At 39.1% G+C, this 23,717-nt stretch overlaps 1 protein-coding gene across 3 annotated transcripts; it reads left to right on the top strand.

The window, feature by feature from the left end:
* The first annotated feature begins 1,074 nt into the window (after positions 1-1,074).
* Positions 1,075-22,819, top strand: LOC136427705 (lethal(3)malignant brain tumor-like protein 4). 3 transcript variants are annotated; one of them, XM_066416790.1, is made up of 23 exons: positions 1,075-1,181; positions 9,281-9,441; positions 10,102-10,281; positions 10,733-10,941; positions 11,940-12,224; positions 12,682-12,847; positions 13,555-13,741; positions 14,705-14,804; positions 15,175-15,268; positions 15,834-15,913; positions 16,275-16,509; positions 17,284-17,420; positions 17,851-18,079; positions 18,638-18,723; positions 19,087-19,312; positions 19,834-19,858; positions 20,080-20,154; positions 20,406-20,537; positions 20,884-21,074; positions 21,280-21,307; positions 21,516-21,589; positions 21,728-21,957; positions 22,627-22,819. In XM_066416790.1, exons 2-23 carry the CDS (start codon positions 9,327-9,329, stop codon positions 22,768-22,770), a joined length of 3,228 nt encoding a protein of 1,075 aa, XP_066272887.1. In that variant the 5' UTR covers positions 1,075-1,181; positions 9,281-9,326; the 3' UTR covers positions 22,771-22,819. The 3 variants fall into 3 exon arrangements, with proteins under 3 accessions (XP_066272887.1, XP_066272889.1, XP_066272888.1); XM_066416792.1 differs by having other exon boundaries at positions 15,175-15,241; XM_066416791.1 differs by having other exon boundaries at positions 11,943-12,224.
* The last annotated feature ends 898 nt before the right edge of the window (positions 22,820-23,717 follow it).

Below are 23,717 nucleotides of genomic sequence, written 5' to 3' on the forward strand. Positions count from 1 at the left end.
TGAAACAGTAGAGGACTTAAAAGCCGAAGAGAACTGGCTGAAAAAAACAATGGTTGCCCTTATAGTTATACACAACGGAGTCATGAGTTTGAAATATCATCTACATATATGTATTTTTTCTCTCAAATGTGTCGATTAACTGGTTGATTTATTGATTGACACACGAAGAAGAATTTAAGGGACTGCGATGTAGCGCCATTGTGTTCAAACAACTGTGGGTGCATTTTCTATAGAAGTAATAATAATCTACTTAATGTCAGCGCACAGCATTGTATGCCTCGGGATATTAATTGATCTTTTTACGTAGTGGCTACAAACGTCATCAACCAGAAGAAAAGTCTGTCTCAAGACATATCGAGGTTAAACCATACATGTATGAGAACGCACTACATCAACAGTGATCGAATCCTACTTGAGTCCGGCCAGGAAGGATGCCCCACAAATCAAACCGGACTGACCCGGATGCTTCCTGACTTGCCGGCATTTTCCCCAGCCGCCTCTCATTGTTTGCTAACTTTGATGGCTGACGAGTTTAGGTTGAGTTTTGTGCCACTATATCCACGGAGCTGGTTGTTTCACTAGCAAGTCAAGAACCGTGCTAACTCAGAGCAGAGCGAGTTTACAGGAATACTCCTTGGCCCTTGCATAACGACCTCTAGTCTAAGGGAAAATATCACCGCCATAGCTGTGGCCAAATCATGATTAGCCTCAAGACTAACAACACAAACCGAAATAAATATTGTGCTCAACATATTAAGATTATAAGGAAGAATTCAAAATTAGATATCAGGTTATGAGGAAGACTTTGAAATTAAATGACGAACAACAATCTAAGTTGCCGCGAGCCTTTCTAGGCCTTTCTGTTTTCATTATTTTATTTTTTTGCAAATGAATGGCCTTAATTTTCTACATTCGGCTAAAGATTTTAGTCCTGGAAACTAGTTGAATTATCGGTAATTTATCTGCCATACACTTTTTTTATTTGATAGAGTAGCTTAGATAAACCAAGGAAAACAGATACATTATTTTCATTTGATGTTGGTATTAGTGCCAAGGACTGACGCCAGACCATCGTATCAAATTCCATGCGGGAGGGAGAAATGTTGATGGAAGAGCCTATTGAGCATGCGTTCTACGGACCTTCATCCGAATGTGGCTCTAATGGCGCTTGGGAAAAACTGGTGAGAAAATCTTACTTTTTCCTTATTTCTGGAACAGGAACTAAAATTTGCCCATTCAGAAAGCATGTAGAACGAAAGACAAGTATTTGTTCTTTACTTTTATTCAGTTGTCAGAGAGCTTTACCCGGAAAATAGTCGAAAATTTAGACGTTTTACCGATGGTAATGTTGTTTCTCTAGCGTTGACGAACATTTTCTTTCGCTTCGACTTTTGAGTGACGTGCATGGAACAAAGTGCAATTTTCTCACATTAAGTGAGACTTGACCTTGAAATTTTGCTCTCAACATTTAGAAAAGTTGTTAGACTAAGAGTCTAAGGTGTTGTAGTCTGTCTATTCGTCAGCTAATTTATGTTTTTCTCGCTTTCTCCGATCGCTGGTGTGTTTTCCGTGTTGAGAGGAAATGGAGGTTTGAATGCCCATCCCCCAAACTTGCACGAGGACTCTCTTCCTAAGCAAGAAAGTCGCAATTTACGCTCGTTTTACCCCAATCAGACATCCAAATATGTAACTAAATGCTAGCGAATACCCACAGGAGTGAGATTATGGTGGTTTGGGCCGGTTTGACCGTTGGAATTCTCGAGTTTTACCGGAAGTTTTGCGCCACGCAGTGCTGTTTTTGCCCGCAGTGTTCGTGTCGCCATTTTTGGGGGTGCAGATTGTGTTTCACCTCGATGCCACGTTTTTGCAGCGCGAAAAAAACAGGTTCTAAACATTCCCTTCCCGTCAAAATATGGTGAAAAATAAAGAAGAAACGAATAAGTCAAGTTGGTTGGTATTTTCAAACGTGCTTTATGTCCATATTCTTAAAGGTAGAAGAAGAAAGAATGAATGGAAGGTAGATTAGGTCAACTTTGGTCACCACATTTTGGTCCCTAGACACTACTAACATCACTGATGTTTGCACAAGGTTTTCTTTTTCTGTGGGTCATTTAAGTATTTGCCAGAGTAAAAGCAAATGAAGCAAATTAAAAAATTTGCATGTTTTCAAAAGAGATGAACATTTTTCTATTCAGATATTGTTTGAATAAGTCAACCTGCAAAAAGTAGTTTGTGTAGTCAGCAGACCCCCAAGGGCTGGTTAGGATATAATTTGGGCCACTCATTTGCATAAAAGGTGAAGGGTCTTTAGGGAGAAACCATTCACCTGATGAGCATAGGTGGGGGTGCACCGCTCAAACAACTCTTTCGTTTTTCTAGCCTTCAATTTGGAATGACATTATAAGAAAAATCAAGTTGAATCAAGTTACTCGAAGCAGTCTTGAGTGACACCAATTCTATCACGCACACAATAAGCTTAGCACAAGTGGATATGTGTTCAAAATTTAAAGGGCTTTTTTTCTGCGAGAAAGGTTATCAGAGATGGCAGATTGATATGCAAAGGAAGTGCATACTTATTAAATGGTCAGGTCTAGGATTTTTCCTTGTTTTGAAAATTTGTTGTAAACTTCTTTATAGATATCGGTTGGGTTGCTCCCCTTGGAAAAGAGTTAGAATCAGAAAGTGTCTTGGAACAAGGAGGTTACTTGCTTGGAACAATGGTGGACAATTGATTCCCACTTCTCCATTTCAGAATATTTGAACAGGAAACTAGAAGTTTCACGGATTGATTTTAGCTAAAATGTCTCAGAAAAAGATCATCTCTGGTTGGCAAGGAAGTTACCAATAGGTTAATAAGGCATTTTCACAAGGCACGTCTCACTATATCATATATGTGATACAAATTCTCCTGCACTGTTCTTTTGGGTTTTGATTTTTGTAGGACTTGAAGGTGAAATTGTACATATTACAGGTAATTTGTTTTAAAGAATACCTTAGTATTTCTTATCAAGAACTTTGATATTCTGCCCCCTCAAAACAAATTCTTCAGTAAGTCATAGCTGTGAAAGTTGCAAAAGCTAAGAAAGTGGGGAACAAGATATGTGAACGTTAATGAAACCTTAGAAAGTACAATAATATTTTGCCAAACCTAACGAACACCCAAGATGAAAGTACAAATAAAATCATTGATTTTTCTCACTCTGTTTTGTAAACAACAAAACGTGAACGTACATTGTTTTTGTAGAAAAATGGTGGTGTTCTAGACGGCAATTATATTCTCGACTGAATGTTTTGACCAAGGTTATATATCCCTTCCAGTAGATTTACAAAACACCTTTAGTACTGACTGATCAGCACTACCAGTAATTCAATTAACACCTGGGAAAAATTGCTTTTTAGAACACCAATTGAACATCCGCCTTGCAATTGGAACAGGATTTTCAAAGAACCCATAGAATTGTTAATTTGGCCTCAATTTCGTATGAAAAGGTTAAATTGGTTTGTAGGATAAATGCACTTGTTTATTCCCATGTGTCCTCTGAATCATCCGTTTTTGATGAGCCAGCTGCCATTAGAAAAACTTAGTTCTTCTTTTGTTCTTATGTTAGTTAGCAGAAGACTTATAAACCAACATTTTCGTCGTACTTCATATTTTGAAGAAAAGAAATTGTATGCTTTAAACAACAATGTAGCAACATCAAAATGTACATATTGTATTATTTACACCAAACATGCAGTCATCATTGACAGCTATAAGCTATATCAAGTGAAGAATACAAGTTCCATTTTAATAGATGACATTTTTCCATGGTCAATTTCAAGTTAACATTGCTGTTCAGCCTGTTTTGTTCACATTATTGTTTTAACTCATTTTGATATAGTTGTGAGGAGACAATTGGGGGGAGGGGTATTATAACCAACAGGTGCAGACCACTTCAAACAATGCCATGGTATTGTCCCCTTGAACCATATTGTGGCCATGCTACCATTATTATTATACTTTAGGGTGTGTCACATTTTCAAGTGATATTTGTTTGTTGTGAAATGTATGAAAATACTTTTTGACATGACAGAAGGTTATATTATTTAAACTATCCATGTACATTTACCCAGAGGTATACTGGCATATGCATATGGAAAACTTTATGTCTGTGAGAACATTTGCACTGTTGTGGTGTTGTGTCACAAAAGATCGGGTCAGACAATAGGCGAATGGAGGTTTAGTTAATTCAAGGTTCCAGTAATGAAAAAAAGGGGCTGAAATTACCAAACGCTGTACAGTTTCATGTTACCTTTAAGTATTATTGATGATCTCTATACCTTAAACACTGATTGTTGCTGCTGTTCAATCCACTAGTCTGCTTCCCTATTTTATAAAAATTATTCCTTCTCTGTAGATGCATACATTGGATAGCTTTTCTTCCAACCTGGATATATCATTCTCAGTCCAGACCAATTTCACTTTTACCTTTTTTGATGGTAGAGAAGAAAGTAAGAAAACTGTGTTTTTGTATTTCTGTCTCACAACTTTAAGAGCAGTAAATACATCTTACGTTCAAACTTGTTTGTATTTCATGGTATTTTTTTGCTATTTAATTGTCTGCTTACAACATGGGTGTGGTGTTACATCATCACATGTAATTCCACCTTATGTGTACATGCATGTGTCTATCAAAAGTGCAATTTCTGTTCCCACTAATTTTTAAATAGGGTCTCATGCTATGATTTAAGAGCCAGTTATTTAAGTAAATGTTTTATGTACATGGGAACAACTGGGAAGATCTATATTTGTCAAGAAAAATACCTGGGGAAATGGATTCAAGTCAAGAGGTTCAATAAAGGGTTTTCCTCCGAAGTTACCTTTCCAGAACACTCCTACATTCCCTGCAGTGCATGTGAGACAAATCTTAGTTGCATCAGGTCACTGTGGAAAGCAGAAATTGCCTCTTCAAAACCAGTTTTACTGTTCAAAAGACCGGTGTGATAATTTCCCAATACAATTTTCCCATAGCTTTCAATCTAGTGATGTTTGGCAGGATTTATTACAAACCATTTACTTTGAATAAACAGAGTGAAAAAAAGGTAAGAAAGCTTCCAGGAGGGTTTGTTGACTATTTTGCAATGAAATACTTGAAATATAGACATTTTAAAGTAAAGCTGGAAACCTGTAAATGAAATGGTTTGTTTTTTTTACTTTCTGGACACAGTCAGAGACCCTAGAATCTATCCTCCTGGCCAATCGACCCACGATACATTTATGTATTGCTTTTCAATAGGTGGCCATTAAGTAAGTCATTGCAATGCCCTCAGTAGTGCCGAACTGTGAAATCATACATAAGATGAATGTTTGCCCCCATCCACCATACCCGCTTGATTGGGCAAGACAAATTAGGTTTGATTGGATTAGTGAGTTTTTCAGACTGCTGAAAATTTGTCCATTACGCCAACTAGGCAGGGCCCTGCTGGTAATGCGCACAATATGCATGCGCTGTGACGTCAGTCGCTGAAGGTCAGCATACCATTGCAGTCATGTCATTGTTTTACTAACAACACTTTCATATGCATCTAGTAATACATCTTAGTTTTCAAGAGCAGTGATTAGCTAACTCCATTTTTTATTGTTCTTAAATTGGATCTAAATTGGAACAACAGCCAATTAAGAGTAGACTAAATGGTAAATCTGCAAAGTGCTGTATAAGATATGATATTTGTATAAGGAGGTGGAACACAAAAGAATCATTCTTGTAAGTTGTAATGCTACTTACTAGATAGAATGAATCCTTGCATACCATGTAAGCTTGAGTTGAGATAAGCATAAGATGCTACTAACAGCATAAATATTACTGCTGAATTTTCAAACAGATTTATGAAACAGAAATATGAAAATATCATATTTTGAAAGTATCTATAGATTATGATGCTCCATTCTGCTGAAAAGCATTTAAAGTAGTCAACTCATAATTCTGTGGAGTATCCTTAAGGACAAAGCGGAGATTTGAAGAAAGACTGATTGCAGGCCTGCAAGACTGGTGTTAACATTTAGAAGGCCTTTTCAAAAATATCTTTAACACCTGGATATCTGAAGTGTGCATACCTTCGGGATTGGTGCTGCATTAGTAGATCTTTTGAATTCACTGTTTTCCTTTTAATGTGGCGGTACTGGTTAGGGAACCCGGCATAATCATGAGAGTTGGCGTTTACATTAAAACGACCAAACATTTCATTTATTGTGGCAAACATAAATAAATCACGACCAGATAGGGCTGCTCAAAGTTAAGTTGATGATATTATTAATTGTATGATTATCAGTTATTTTGTGATATGCTTTACAAAATTTTCAAAAATGTATTTTAGGACCTATGGGAACTAATCACTGGTCTTTCTGTGACACATCTCACAAGGGTCATTTATATCATCAAAGTTGAATGATGTACAGTTTGTACTATTCCTGAACAGTCTAGAATATTGGAAAGTTTCCAGAAATGTGCCCTGGCCTTTTCATTCTTTTCCTAGTACAGTTGTAGTAGTACCCTTTGGTACTTGAAGTCATTGCTAAACATGGTGTGACTATAACCTTGAGCAAAAGAAATAAAGCATATTTGATTAACATGTAAATGTATTTGTCTAAAGAAAGAAATGTACTTAATTCTGAAATCATAATTTGTCCCACATCAAGATTTAATTTACTAGAACTTTGTAGAAGAGGCCAGGCTACCTGAACAAAAGTGGATTTTGTTAAACTTTTTATGCAAACCTTTGAATCATAACATTGCCTGTAAAAAACGGAACTATTTATTTTCAGGTGATTTTAGGTCATATGAGGAGAAGGCATTATGCCTTTCATTGTAGGCTACAGGGTACAGAACCCGTATTTAAGTACTTAATTTGTCTGCATCTAAATTATGCTAGATTAGACCTAGGCATTCTGATCTGCCTTGTTCTTTTGTTCGCGATGCCTCAGGCTAGATTTGACCCTGGCATAACTCAGTGACTGTGTTGGCTAACCTTTGACACACCTAGTAATTATAGAAGGCCCACTTTTACCTACCAGTATCATTTGACTTTCAGTATTGCAGGATTTTTCAAATCAACAACAATTGAAACACTCTTAAAAGTGAGTGGTTTAGTACATAGATATAATTTTGTTTGTATAAGATTATGCAAAGTGTGCATACAGTAGGTTAAAAAGAATTGATAGGCGATAAGATCCTTTAATAACATATTCCTTTGTAAGAGTAGTTATGAAATGGCTCTCCAATGTGATGAGGAAGACTGTTTCAGAAAAGACAGACCGTTTCAGAAAAGACAGTATCACTTGAGGTGAAAAATGCCATTTTCCAGAAATGCAAGATCAATGTAATTAATTGTTTACCTTTAAATGCCACTGCCCCTTCTTCCACGTCTTCTGAAATTTGGGTTAGGTTTTGAGAGTGAAATTTTGTTCTTAAACATTAAGTCATGGTGGTCAGGTATATGCAAACTATTGCGTGGGTGATTTCATCCTTATTACTATGAATGATATGAGATTGACCTTGTCCACCCTCAACTCCTTTGATATTCATTCACGCTTTTATGATATGAATGATTTGTAATAAAATCACATGAATCTAGATTTCCTGCTAGGAATATACTTGAAATATTCTTGATAACTAAATCTTGATGTACATGTAGTTAACTTTCACACCATCTGTTCAGCATACTGGCATCATTATTTTGCATTTCCACCATTTGTGAACAGTGCAAAAAACAATTCCCAGAAGTTGACTCCTTATTGGAGTAAAATATAAATTAAAGAATTATTAGCCATCCGTAGAAAATAATTGAACCTTTTTTCAACAGTTACAAAATGTTTAATGTTAACGTATTGTGTCGTCCTCTCATTATTTCACATTTAGCTCTATTTGCAGCCACAAGCGCTATGACTAAGCTCAGGTCAAGAAGGTACTTTAAATGCCTGATATAATTGCCACATAAGCATATAATTGCCCTCCTTGGGGAAGCAATAGTGTTTCAGGTGTATTTCATTTTGCAAGGTCATGTCACAAGTATGGCAGCAAGATATAAACAGAATGTAACAATAAAGGTAAACAAATATAGATTGATATAATTGTAGTGTTACTTACTGTTAGCAATTGTGTTTGACTGGTAAGGAACTATTTTTAGCAATGTCAAAGAAGCCGGGAATAATGGTAAGCCAATTAAAGCCATTAACTTTTGGTGTTGCCATATGCATAATTCTGTTACCCCAGATTTGAGATATTTTCTTTTACGGTTTGAAAGTGATTAGGTTCTTTCCGGATGACCTGAAAAAAGTGGTTGTCTGGTATAAAGTCAGTAGGTCATAGGGCAAAGGTTTTATGTTCATGGAATATACAGTCATCAATCAAGAATGATGTTCTAGATTTGTCTACCCAATATGCAAACATAAATGTACCCTGGGACCTTGCATCAGTAGTTTGCAAATGCCAAATTTCTAAAATTACCTCTGTATTAATAAAAGAATTGGCTAAATTAATATTTTTTTCAAATGGTATTTGTTGAAGGCAACAGTGACTTTGGAAGAAGGTGAATAAAGGAATCCATCTGCCGACATAGTTCCTGTTTAAGTTGACCTTTTTGTGAGTCAGTGGCATATGAAGTATATAGAAAGCAGTCCTTTGCACTGTTACATAAATAATATATGATGCCAGATGGCCAAAGATATCCATATTACTTTGATCGTCGAACTTCTGACCTTCAAGATCTATACATAGTACAAAGTACAATTATTATCCAAGCCTGGTCCTTCTAATATAAGTTCTATTATTGTAACTAATATAAGGCTACGTTCTTTGGAAGAGGATTGTCTGCATACTGTTTCCTTTAGATTAAGCTATTCTCCACAAGAAAAACATGCCTGAAATCTCAACAAGAAATCAAACTCCAGGAATGCTAATGGAATGCTCGCTGCAGGGTTTTGATCAGATCTGTTTTCAGCAATCCATCATTTCTGGAGGATTTCATTTTAAGTGTTGAGAAAAAAAACCCTGATGCTGTGTTCTTGCAATTTGGAAGTATAAAAGCACTAGTAGCTGATGTGTTGATGTGAATGACAAGTAAAAATGTGTAGAATTCATTGCAGCAACCTTAATTGTTTCAATGTTTTAATCTTCTTTCAATACATTTTTTTCTTATTTCTCAAAGCTTGGAAATTTTATTTTCAGAATGGTGATACATAAACATCTTTGTGTGATAAATGTTGTTACTTGATCCTTAGTTGCTATTTTATTTCTTCCCACAGGTGACTGAATCTTAAGTAAAGGTGTTGTGTCTGTGAAACCATCGTCATGGCAACAAATACCCCCCCTCCCACCAGTCAGGCGGAGCTGCAGCCCTCTGCACCCAAGAAGGTCAAGCTGGAACCTGTCAACCTGAAACCTGCAAACATGGTGGTCAGGCCAGGTAGGCTATGCTGTGCACTTTCCTTTATGTTGTTGTCACCCTTGCAGTATTTGTTCATAGTGGTACATATAGGGCAGCAAGTTTCCTTGCTGTTTCTGTGGCAGGCTATATTTTTCAGGGAGGGGTTGCTAGCCCTTCCCCTTTTATTGTTCTCGAGGCATCTACTTGGACACAGGACCCTCATTTTACGTCCCTTCTGAAAGACGGGTGCAGCCCCAACGAGGATGCCCTTCCCAGGATTAGCACCTGAGTTACCAACATTTTGGTGACCGTCTGTCACGTTCCTGAGGGCTTTGTTATGCAGCGACTGATGAAACTGTTCATGGACCATTATATGCTGCTGGTTAATCATCTGTGGTATTGGCTATCTAGGCCAATCTGATTTACCTTGGAATGTTTTTTTTTACAATAGTCTCTAATGTCACCAGCTATGCTTGATTTGTGATGCTTATACCAGGGGTAAAGTTTGTGTATTTCTGGTGCATGGATGTCCAGAGAAAAGGTCAAGCATGTTTATAACAGTGTCAGATTAACCAATCTGATTTATTTTTTGTTACCAGCTTTTGGATCTCTTAAGCTTCATGTTCACTTGAAAAGGAGATAGATCAACTAGCTGTCGAAGTTAAAAGGTTTAACCTGCTTGGTTTTCTGTCTTCAAAGGAACAGTTCTGAGCCCTGACGCCCAGCAGACTGCAGCCATCCTGAAGTCGTCCCCACAAGTGGTGCAGCCAAAGGTCATCATCGAGCCGCTCGCTCCAAAGGCAGCTGTAGTCACAGTGACCACCCTTCCAGCCATGTTACCTCTGGTGCAGACAGAACCTGCCATGGCAACACAGCAAGGTATAGCTAATAGCTTCACAACTCTCTCAGCAACAAGTTATTTTATGTCAGCTTGTTATCTTATGAACATGTTTTTTATTCCCTCTCATGAAGGGTTAGAAAGAACCAAAAAATGTAAGATATTTAGTAAAATGGATATTATTGCAAAAGACCACCATTGTCACCTGGCATCTATGTTGCTACCTTTTCAAAAACATTTTAGTAGTAGTCAATGACGTGTAATCATTACCATTTGGGCCTTTACAGCCATAAAACCGCTTCTGTTTCTAGATATCTAAAAGAAAGTCTCCGAAAACTACTTTGCAATTATATTTTTGGCAAAGCACAACTTATGTCCATATATTTACATATGATATTTGTTCATTAAATGGTGCACATGAATTGGTGAAAACACTAAAAACAAATGTCAGAGTTTGTGAAACATGTTGCCTTTCACGTTCCTGTATTCCAGTTACTGCAGCTCCAATCATCAGCCAGCCACAGAAGGTGGTGACACAGCCACAGCTGCTTCAGACTCAGGTGCCGCAACAGGTGCAGTTACAGCTGGCGCAGGTACAGCCACAACCAGTCCAGCTGCAGATACAGCCGTCTCCCCAGCCTCAGGTGCAAGTACAACAGCCTCCTGCTGCAGCACAGCCACAGGTGCAGCCGCCGCAGCAGGTGAGTCCCATTAGGGACCGCATCCTTGCCACTACATCACAAAGTTCAAGGAGAAGTAGATACCAGTATTGTTTGGGACCGCATCCTTGCCACTACATCACAATGTGGCTAAGAGTGCCTCATGCACTGCTTTAAGGCTACATTAGTATTATAATTAGCTTTTTACTCTGTATATAATGATATTTGATAATTTTGTATATAATCTATTCTGTGTATAATTGTTACCGAATTGTATATTCATGTTTACTGACTTTTGATGTCTAATGTTTATTGTTAGATTTGGTTTCGTATTGTTTTCTATTATCATTTCAGGTTTGGGAGGACAACTTGTAAAGGTGTTGATACACCTGTTTTGTCCTCCCTTCCACTTGTTTTTCCATGTGGTAAATTCAAATAAAGAAATAAAGAGTAGTAGAGGTCATTGAGAAAGCCAAGCTAAAATTCAGCAGATAAAATCTATCTGGTTGTGTTGGTGAAACAAGAAACTAATATACTGTAAATGTATTCAATTTCGCAGTAGGGAGAAAATGGAGTTTTAACAATGGTTTTTCGTTTGTAGTTGAAACAAGCTGGTAAGCGGGCAGAAGACGGAAGCATTTATGTGGTGATTTAAGTTTGTGATGAAGAAGATACTGCAAAAACTGTAAACATAAAACAACTGTGAACTTAAATGCATTTACACTTACAGTGACGTCGGCGTGGTGTAACGGTTAGAGCGTTGAACTCGGAATCTATAGGTCCCGAGTTCTATGCTCACCATGCCCCGACGTTGTGCCCTTGGGAAAGGCACTTTACACTACCTTCCCGGACGGTGGAGTGACGCCCACCGAGCCTATTTGGCTAATCTGTCAATTTACTGTGTGCCAAAAAATACACTGCAGATTTGGTTGCCGATGTGCCAACATCTAGCACATTTGCCACTGAGAACCGTTAAATTATTTTTTTTTACACTTACAGTATACTGATTAACCAACCTGATGAAACTGTTCACAACACAGCAGGTTCAGCAGCCAGTTGTGGTGGTGAAACAGGAAGTCCCTGTGGTGGTAAAACAGGAACCCCAGCCTCTACAGCAGGACTCACAGCAACAACCGGCCAAGGGGCAGCCCCAGGTTCAAATTGAGCCGGTAACCAATGGGGGAGCTGCTCAGGCTCAGGCCCAACAGGCTGAACCGAGTGGAGAAGAGAAGAAATCTGCTGAGGCTACTCCAGGTGACTTTGACCCCATCTCAGCCATGGAATGGAAGGATGGAATAGCAACCTTACCTGGGAGTAACCTCAAGGTAGGAGTTAGTATCTTATTTCAACACAAGAATGTCTGTCTACAACATGACGATCATCATTCCAGGGCGTTATCGCTCCTTTGGAGGAACCCCTCCCTTGTCAGACTCCAAGCTTTTCTATGCCTAGTCATCAACATGATAAGTCCAGTGAAATACTGTTGTTGAAATGCTGAGTCATTTAGAGACATTGCAGTTCCACTTGGGGTCTTGCAAATAAAGTATTACATCATGCTGGTATCATTTTAAAAGATGAAGATTTAGGTAATTTTCAAATTGTAGTAGTCATCCAAAGAGTACGTAGAGAGAAGTACGTATATGATTGCAGGTAATGTACGCTATCCCTCATTACTCTGTACATTGCTTAGGAAACACTAACATTGAGAATAAAGAGATCTGAAGAGGTTCTTGAAGGATTGTGTAACTTCCCAGTACCGACATGTATTGCTTCTCTCCCCAGTTTAAGATGAATGAGTTTGGCACGTTGGAGATCATCAGTACCGTAGAGACAGAAGATGGGGAACAGTCGGTGTGGAGCCTGGGGTCCGAGGACTCCGCCACAACCTCCACCTCCTCATCCTCTGTCTCCTCCACCGTCACAAGCACTCAGGCGAAGGGGAAAACTGGTGAGCAGTGCTGGGCTTTTCCTGATCTTTATCAGATTTACTATTGGCTTGCGATGTATAAGGTGTGCAGCTCTATCTCCAGCTTGAATTTTTTTCCATTGCACTCATTGTTTGGGAGCCCATGTTGTCAATTTTCTTTGTTAAATCTGTCATTTTAAGCTTACAAAAATAAATCTTTTAGATTTTGACAGACAGGTTGAAATTCTGTCCCAACAAGCAAATTTCCATCTCGGAACAGAGGGCAGTGTTTGTTGAAGTTAGCTTCTTGGATATGGAAATCAGAATTTTCTGTCTAAATTTACTACCTTTAATGACTCAGCACGTAGTTAAAATGGTAAGCATTCCCCAGGGAAACTCACATGGCCATGAAAAAGCAATAATTATTGATCTGATAGTCAGGTTTTCCAGGGATAGTTGATCCTTTGAACTGAAACAGAAAGCAAAGGTAGAAAGCAAGCATGGCATATGTGAAAGCATTTGCAAAGAAAGTGATAAAAGCCTTGAAGTACAAAAAGACAAATGAAGCATATTCGCAAAGTTCATATTTGCAAATAAGCAGACGTTTCCAAACATTTGCCAATTTTCAGTATCATCAAAAGAAAGTAAAACACTTTCCAGCCATTATTCCTCCTCCTGGTACAAATTGTTAGTTGAAAAGTTGCCGTTTTGTCCATGAGTCATCACCAACATGCATGTGTACTCCCCAGACTTCACCACTGGTATGGCCTCCGCCACCGCGGCCTCGTTTGACCCCCAGCTCGTGCAGATGGGGGAGATCCACTGCTGCGAGTGCTGCGGGAAGTATGGCGTGCCGGGGGATTTCCTGAAGTCCGGCCGATTCTGCAGCCAGGCCTGCGTGGCTATATACGCCAGCAGATACCAGCACCAACCTAAGTGGGTATTGTGGCAGGGTTGTTTTAAAAGTTTTAAAAAAAATGTAATTTAATTCCACCAGGGTACATAATTCCGCCACCCTGAAACGATATGTCTAACAGATCTCCAAACCAACGTCCCCCAGTATAATGCACTCCATTATATCTTAACTGTGCATGTACCTGGGGGGTGCTGCGCTAGAGATTTCTCAAACACACAGTTCAAAGTGGCGGATTTATGTAACCCAGAATTCTGTATTGAGCAGTTGATTAAAACAAAGGCAGAAAAGTGTTGGATAGGCATGTATATTTTGACAAGGTAACTCCTGTATGATACCAAAAATTTTTACTGCTGAGTTGTGTGTGTGTGTGTGCGTGTGCACGCCTGCCTTAGTCAAAGCTTGCTGAAATGTAGCAAAGTTAAGGCTGAAGTCCACCATTCACGGGCCCCTAGTCTTCCAATAGTGAATATATAAGAAAGAGGCTGTTAAAAGTCACCTACCTGAAGTTTAGATCATGGAAAACTCACATTGGCAGCGTAGTCTGACCTCTAAAGTGTCAATCTAATGAGTTTCGCCGATTTTCCACCAGCGCAAACTGGTGAAATTCTATCAAAACATGGCGAGATGACCTTTGACCCCCCTTCACAAGACCTGATCACATCCAAACTACACCTATTTCAAAGTGTACCGGACACTTCAAACATAGCTAAAACCCTGTTTTTCTAACTAAATGAAATAGCCACAACCCTTACCTGTCAATTCCAGCTCAAAAACACCAACATTTCCAACAAAGAGGCCTCCTACAGCTACTTTTAACAAGCATATACAAGGCGATTTCTATGCCATTAAAATGGACCTTTTGCGCATGACGGTAATGGTGACCTTTGGCCTTAAGGTTTCCCTATGCAATGGACAGGTCCTAAAGATGGTCGAATATAAGGAACTTGCCAGTAAATTATGTATCCCTCCCTCTCCTTCTCAAGACACATTCAAGAGCAGCTGGCCAAACAGAGGATGCTTGCCAAGAAGAGGAAGAAGAAGATTAAGAAGTTTCAACTTTCTGAAGAGGAGGAAAATGACCAGGTAATCAGGGAAATGTCATGTCAGAGGCTTTAATCTTTCATGATCATATTGTTGTGTCTTGATTATGGCATATTCTGATAATTCTGGATGGAATAACATGTAAAATGTAGCTAGATGCTGAGCCTAAAACTTGATAATGATAGGCAACTATAGAGAGGGATTGTTTTTTATTACAGCCCTTATGGAACCCCCTTCCTAAAATTGTTGTATTCTTTTGCATATTGATCATGCCAAATATTGACATGGTTTTATGCTGTTGAATAGCCACTAGTAGAGAGGTAACACAATAACATGTACATGTACAGTGTAGCTGTATGTGACTGGGGCAGAAAGAGTTAAAACAATCAATGTTCTGCTATTGTTTTTGCAGGAAAAGCCTCACGGTGACCTGAAAATGACAATCAAGCTGTCTCCCGAGGGAGCAACAGGAGAGGAGGGTAAAGAGCCTAGAGTCATCAAACATGGTATCTACATGTGTGAGGTGGAATAGTCTGACTGAGCTGTCAATCAAAGAAAGCTGTTTGAACTGGCTCAAGGGAGTCAACAGACTTGAAATGATGATGCTTGGCTTCAAACTTAGAATATGGGCTAAATGTTGAATCAGCTTTTGAAATTCTGTGGGATTCAAAATGTAAAAGCCATAGTCAAAGATGGCTGTGGTAGATGAATATATGAATGTTTGGCAAGCTACTGCCTTCTGGGCTATGATTTCTATTGAAATTTGTAGACATATTTGGATAGAACATTTAGTACAAGATAGATGAGGGTTTAGGTATGAGATGATAGCTCTGTCAGATTCTGTCATATTCAGATGTATCATTTACCTAGTTTGTCGGTTTCTCATAGTATATTTTTGATTTTCATGATCTTTCTGATTTTATGTTGTTTATGACGAACTTTGATTTCTTTGAATTTTGCTAGTATTTTCTTCCTTTTGGTTCAACTTGAACCTGTAAATTCAAGTCAGATGCATAATGACGTGAATCTCACGTTTGCATTCATGTAAAATTTCATGATTTTCTTTGCTAGGAAGAAGAAAGGGTTTTAACTGGGCCACTTACCTGGAGCAAGAGAAGGCATTGGCAGCTCCTGTCAAGCTGTTTAAGGAGGTAAGTCACATGTACAGATCTCTGACATCTTAATCCTGTACATCTGCACATCTTAAGAAAGTGCCAACTCTTTGAGACTCTTTTTCCTCGTGACTTAAACAAAATTGTAAGATACCTGAATATCAACAAAATTGGGAAGTTAACTTCCCTTTCAAAAGACAGCAAAAGCATTTTCACTCTGTGTATTTTTAAGTTAAGTATACTGTATTTTATATTTATAGTACTGGATGTAGTTTTATGGTTGGTCAGAATTTTTTTTTTCAAAACTTGAAAGTGGGTATGTGCAAAAGATCTTTCCCACAACTAACTTTGCAGAAGTGATAGTACTATTTTTATATCTTGTTCCCATTGAAATCACCAGCCCTTCCCTCAAGGCAAGAACGGCTTCAAGTATGGCATGAAGCTGGAGGGCGTTGACCCCAAGCACCCCTCCGTGTTCTGTGTGCTGAGCGTGGCTGAGATTAAGGGTTACCGTGTCCGTCTGCACTTCGACGGGTACTCGGAGTGCTACGACTTCTGGAGGAACGCCGACTCTGTGGACATCAAACCTGTCGGCTGGTGTGAGAAAACTAACCACAAGCTGTCTGTACCAAAAGGTGAGTTGGCTCAGATGACCAGGTGATTTTTTATGGGGAAAATACTGTAATAACTTAGGAGGGTTGAATTTCATCAGTTTATGCTAGGCGTGGCTTTATGAGTAAAGCAATAGCTTTCTAGACAATTCTGCAAAATGGATCTTAGCATTTTGTTGACGTATATGAAGACTCCTCTGTGAATTACTAATGTAGGTAGCTTTGTATCATTAACATCTCAGCCACATATGACATTTAGTCTTGAATTATGTTGGCTTTGTACAAGCATTTCAAGCATGCATGGGAACAACACAGATCTGCCAATGCTCTTTGCTTCAGTGGTTGTTTTTACACATTAGTTTTGCACAAATATGGTTTGTAATGTGTATATCCTGTGTTCCTCATGATGTTTATACATATAATTTTTGTTTTCATCTTTCTGCTTTTCTTGCTGCTTGGATGGTTGGTGTAGGCTTTGGTGAGTGGCTTGTTGAGATGGCATGTTGTCTTTTACCCGCTGTTTTATCATGCCCTAATAGAATAGTTTGAATGTTTGTAGTCAGCCCTGCATGAACAGTGCATGTTACCAAATGACGATGTGAACATTTTAGGCTGTTCATGTTGTTTTTATAACTTACTAACACATTCTGAACACTGGTAATCATTCTCAGCTGTATTTTCATTTTCAGGCCTTACATACTTTTATAGAGTTTTTCTCACTCACTGCATGGAGCTCACTGGTGCATAATTCCGGTTTTTCTCAATGCCACTCAAACCATTTATGAATATTCTCTATAGGTTTTACCCAGGAAACCTTTAACTGGAACAACTACCTGAAGGTGACCAAGTCCCAACCAGCCCCCAAACACCTGTTCCGCCCGGCCCCAGTCAGTGCTAACTCAAAGCCAAGATACGAGTACTATGACAAATATGAGGTGTGTATGTGTTAGTTGTTTCAAGTTCTCCCTGCTGCCTAACTCTAACCTATGGGGTGCCAAATGGCTTCTTCAGTGATATTCTTGAGTCTTCTAAAAGTTAAGAGGAAGCCATTAAACATTGTAAGGAAGGGGATGTCACTGTTCTTTGCTTGTTGTGACAGAATGCTTTCATTTCAGTTTTTAGGCTTACAGTTTATACAAGGGCTCAAGATACAGAAAGAACAGCTACCATTTGTGTTAGGACTACTCTTCATTAGCTTGGTGACATGAAGAAAAAGGGACAAAATAGAAAGCCAGATAAAAGCGCGTAAAAGAACAGCCGAAGCCATTCCTTTGCTTGGAGAGTAGTTAGGACTTCAACTCTGTTTGAGGGACAATTTGTCAGTCACTTACACGGAATAAGAATGATACAATTTCTTCTCACCAGAATGTAAGCTCTCATGGCTTTCGAGTTGGCATGAAGCTGGAGGCCGTCGATGTCAAGAACCAGAGCCTCATCTGTGTCGCCACCGTGCGTGACGTCATGGACAACCGTTTCCTCGTGCACTTTGACGGCTGGGACGACGGGTACGACTACTGGTGCGAGCCCAACTCTCCGTACATCCACCCTGTGGGCTGGTGTGAGGAGACAGCAAACATCCTCACTCCTCCGAAGGGTGAGTGGTTGATCCATATGTCTCAATATGTCATATGTTATTTATAATCTATATGATTATGATGTACGAGCTGCCTTTCTTCGTAAAAATCGATGGCAATTAACATCAGGCTCCGACAAACTGATTAAAGAAAAGAAAAAAAGCAGTCCGAAGGCGCAAGCTGTAATTCTAAAGTTAGGCAAGATTAGAGCAAACAACCTACTATGCTAATTGCTGTATAATTGCAGCTGGAATTCCTCTAAGTTATATATTTGCTATGATGGCAATAGACGAGTGTAAATCTTAAATTTCCCAGAGAATGAGCTACTTTTTTGAGTAAAATGGATTTGTTGGAACAACAATTGCTTGGACCACAACACATGCATGTAGTCGAAGCATTATCTAGATGAGGACTGATGTATTTTTTACGGCATCAAATCTAACAAAGCTTGACTGGAACCAGTTGTTAACATTATTTACTGCAACAAACATAACAGAATTAGTCGTACAAAGATAGAAATGATGTGATTGTTGAGTTAACCCGTACTGAAGAAATGTGCTTTCTTCTGACCCGTTTAGATTGCCTAGAACCTGAACACTTCACCTGGCAGGACTACCTCACTCAGACCAAGTCTCAGGCTGTCCCTGCACGGGCATTCAAACCGGTTAGTACCAGTTACATACATTTTATTGTTCTAATATTACTGTGCTACTGCAGCCGACATCATTACTCTATCTGAGGATGCTGTACAATATAAGGCTTGAGTTGAACAGGCTGTTACTAAATGATTGTAGTTCAAAGTTTTCCTAATACATATAGTTGTACCAATGAAAGTGAAGTTACCAATCAAACTCTGAAAGGTTATGGGAACTATTTCTGTCAGTACAATGTTTAAATGATGTATGATGGATATTGAGAAGTCTTGAATTTACACTTCTCTGTCTCACACTCTTACAGTTTTAAAAAAAGGATGGAAGTTTCTTAGGTTTTTAAGCTTCCGTTGCCTACAATTCCTTGTTTTCCGCAGAAAGTCGCTCATGGCTTCCTGAAAGGGTACAAAATGGAGGCAGTGGACCGGCGCAACCCTTCGCTGATCCGTGTGGCCACCATAGCCGACACGGACGAGGCTCGTATCAAGATCCACTTTGACGGCTGGCAGGACATCTATGACTACTGGGAGGATGCAGACAGCCCAGACATGCACCCTGCCACCTGGTGTGCTAAAACAGGTCACCCCATACAGGGCCCACCATGTGAGTGCTTTTCCCTTCTTTATTCCGAACCAATTTCATTGGTCGGTTCTCAGATTTTGTAGAAATATGCTTAACTGGAAGAAAATGATGAAAACAAAGTTTGACAACCAGGTTAATGCCTCGGTGCACTCAGTTTAGTAAATTAAATGTAACTGTAAATACTGCCATATTGAAATTTACTACCCTCTGCTTTTATGATGTCCACTTGCTACACTTTCACCTTAAAATGTCCAAGAACCAATGAAATAAATTGGTATGGCCATAGTTGTAATGATATTATTACACAGGAGCATCTTTATTCTATTCTGTAATACTTATTGAAAGCAGTAGAAGTGTTGTAATTCTGTCAATAAGCTTTTACAGACATTTAGAATTTCGCATTGTGTCTTTGTTATGGGTAACCGTCTGTTTGTACAATGTACCTCAGTGTCAATTATAGATATTTCGTCTCATTAATGCATTTTCACAAAATATCATGCACTTTAGTAATCTGAGCTATTGTTCCATTTTGTACCTCACAGCTCCAGCAGACTTGGATACAGATGGGTAAGTGGTGCTTATTTCCTATACTTGTTGTAAATGACATTTATTTCTATGCTCAAGGAAGTTGTATAGATCTAGCACAACTATCTCTTTGTAAAGTTCATAGATACATGAAGTACACTACCAGTAACTGTAAGAGAATCTATGGTCAATCTTTGGTCAGGGCCTGCAGATTGTCTGAGGATCAATAGGGGGCACTCATGTACATTCATTGTGTCCAACAGGCAAATTGGATGCCCAACTCCAGGCTGCAAAGGGATTGGTCACATCAAGGGACCCAAGTATTCTGGACATCACAGGTACTGTACATTCCCTTTGTGTTACGATGATTGAAATCCTTCGTTTTCATTTAGTTTTGACTTAAAAGTCAAACGTTTTCCTTTCCTTTTGAACTGCAAAACGTATTTGTCTTTCTTGCCTGATTACAAAACCTCTAGGGAAGACCGTAACTTTTATGGGACATACACATGAAGTTAAAGTGCTGATGCTTTGAATTGAGGGTTAGATTTTAGAACAGTGATTGACTTAACCCCTTTTTTCTTCATTTCAGCTCCTTTGGCTGCCCGTACTCCCAGCTGAACATGAACAAAGAGTCAGCCCTGCAGGACAGACTGGGTCCAGGCAGAGGGTCCAAGTCCACCTCTGATGAGAGGGAACCAGCCGACAGGTCACCTGGGGAAAAGTCAGTAACATTAACACGTGGATTTTCCACTACACTTTATACTGTCAGCATTTATGGTGTTTTAACAATCTTGCAGAAATTTAAGCACTGAAAAGCTGCTGGACAAAGAAAGTGGAGTGAATCTGATGATATGTATGGGAAAGGCTTGTACCTTGATAATATCTGCAAGAGACAGTTAGACAAAAGTGCATAAACATGGCAGGGATAGGCAAAGAAAATTTCAACATTGAAATGACTTAACATAAGATATGTCTGCTGTTGCTGTACAGAATTCCAGATATGGTTGTTAGTTAATCGTTTTTGACAGAAATGTGAGAAGATTTGTCCCTATCTGTGTTCGCCCCAGGAAATGCCCTACCCCAGGATGTGACGGATCAGGCCATGTGACGGGGAAGTACACGGCGCACCACCGTGTGTCCGGCTGTCCCCTCGCGCACCAGAACATGAAGATCAAGGTCACCAGTGCCCGACAGCTGGCCCTGGCTGCGGCCAAGGTCGAGCACAAGTACCAGAAGTTTCACAACATTCCCACTCAAGGTCAGAAGCAGACCAACCACAATTTCACCACACTTGATTATACAAAAGTTTGGTTGATAATACATGTAAAAGAAAAAGTCTTGGAGTAAAATGTTGCCAGTATGTGTACAATGTCTCATACATTTGAAATCAACACATCATTTCTTCTGTTATGAAAGCAACATTGATATATCTTTACCTATTTTTGGTTGTATCTCATTTGTAGGTGTTGGAAGAGGCAGAGGCAGAAGAAAGTAAGTGTGAGGCATTTTATTCATCAAACAAAAAGGAACATACCAAGCAGATGTAAAATCATACATGCCAGTTTCCTAAGATATTGTATTTTTTGTGGCACATGACAATGATGTTATACTCAAATCATGTACTATGCAAATTGTGTTTTCCATCCAAACCACTTTATATATCTGGACATAACCCCCTGCCCTTCTGTTTTGATTACAGAATAATAAATTCAGGGAGATTCAGAAGACTTTCCAGTAGCTCTCCTGACAAGGCAGACAACAAGAAGGCTAAAGGTATGTTATTACATGTAGCAATGTTTTAACTGAGCATTGATACTATTCAGGTATTAAAAGTGGTAGACATACAAATTTTCTTTTCATGATGTGCTCTAGAATGTCATTTGATGACATGATTTTGCTCATTTTTGACAGACTCAGAGAACAGCCTGCAGCACACGGTGCACCAGTCGGTGTTCATGTCCGCCATGACGCCGTACCCAGCCAAGGAGCTGCCCCTCTGCTGGGATCAGCACGTCAAGCTGTTGCCGGGCGTCGCCAGCCTGAAGGGTAGCGACATCTCCAAGTGGACCATTGAACAGGTGGCAGACTTTGTGAAGACACTTCCAGGCTGTGAGGAGATGGGCAATGTCTTCAAGGATGAGGTAAGGAGGTGCGGGCCAAGGGGGAGAGGGGTAGTTGAAAGATGTGAATAGGAGGATGTGGTTCAAGAAAAGGAATGGTTAACTTTGTTTCAAGATAATAAAGATTTTGGAGATGTGCACTGGAAGGTAAGTTTGAAGGAAGAGTGTTAAGACACAATGAAAGCAAGCAAAGTAACAGGGTATATATACATGTAGATGAGACAGAAGACTGAAGGTGTAAGTAGATCAACCTTGTAGCGTAAAAATATTGTCAAAGCTAGAAAAGAAAATTGTTGCACTTGATTAGTGGAAAGTGTTAAATTTGGTATGAACAGAATGTAAGAATTCAGTGGCTTGAATTAAATACATGACACTACATGGATTTACATTACACCTTGAAATGTATGCTTGCCCCAGAGAGAACCATAGGTGGTCTTGCACATTGTATGTATGCAGCACCGCTCCCTCCCTCATCTATTCAACTGTACCAATTTTGTCCATGTTTTTTGGAAAAAATTGGTACAGTTGAATAGATGAGGGAGGGAGCGGTGCTGCATACATACAATGTGCAAGACCACCTATGGTTCTCTCTGGGGCAAGCATACATTTCAAGGTGTAATGTAAATCCATGTAGTGTCATGTATTTAATTCAAGCCACTGAATTCTTACATTCTATACTCCTCCTTTCAGCAAATTGATGGGGAGGCCTTCCTGCTGCTGAACCAAGCAGACATTGTGAAGATCATGAACATCAAGCTGGGCCCCGCCGTCAAGATCTACAACTCTATCCTCATCCTGAAGGATGAAAACATGAACGAAGGGGCTCCTGCATAGATGTGTAAGGGTAACAGGGTTATTCTTTTGCTGAAGTCTATGTTTTTTTTAGTTTTACTTTGCTTGCAACATACTTTCTGTAGCTGGGCTGTACAGGGTTAGTAGGAGGTTGTTGAGTGAAGACAATACTGGTGCATGTACATGTATGTAAGTTTACTTTTCAAACTCTATTTTTGGTGGCCTACAGTGGATGTGGATAAAAAGGGATATTGGAGTCAAAGTGATGAAACCAAAGGTTCTACCGAGTATTTTAAAAACTTATGGCAATAAAGTATTGTAAAAGCATTGGAGCTTAAACTGTCCTAGACAAGCATTTTTGGTTGTGCAGTATGTGTTCAGTATATGAGGAATATAACATGAAATACATTCACAAAAGGTCATATTGAAGAGGTGAGTGCGTATTTTAGGGGGCAGATGAGCTTTTACACAATGACATTAATGTGTATCTACTAGTAAGAGGATATGAAATATACAAATTGTAATTTCCTTGTCTCTGTCACACAATGAGGTTAGATGCACCATTGTTAAAATATGTGTTTATGTCACTTGCAAAGGGAAGTTAGTTGTGGAAACAGTGGCTTGGTATAGATGCTGAGAAACTCGAACATTCAAAAGCTGTGATAGATCTTTAAAGGTGAGAATTGTGATGTTTTAAAGTTGCCTGTTCAGAGATATGGGTGGGTCAGTTTGATGCATGTAACATGAATTGTCTGTAATATGTTAGCACTAAAGACTCGGTAGCCAAACTGCTTACATGGATTTTAACGATTACTCATCCCATCCAGTACCCAAAGTGTCCCAAATGTTCTATGCAGAAAAGAATGCTGTGTGTTGGTGAAAAGCAGAGGATATTTTCAGCAGAATGAAATGTACACATGTATATCTATGAATGCCTATTAAGAAGAATGATGGATAGACTATATGAGACTGATATTAAACCAATGTTA

Source organism: Branchiostoma lanceolatum, chromosome 2 (assembly GCF_035083965.1).
Source record: "Branchiostoma lanceolatum isolate klBraLanc5 chromosome 2, klBraLanc5.hap2, whole genome shotgun sequence".
Lineage (NCBI taxonomy): Eukaryota > Metazoa > Chordata > Leptocardii > Amphioxiformes > Branchiostomatidae > Branchiostoma > Branchiostoma lanceolatum.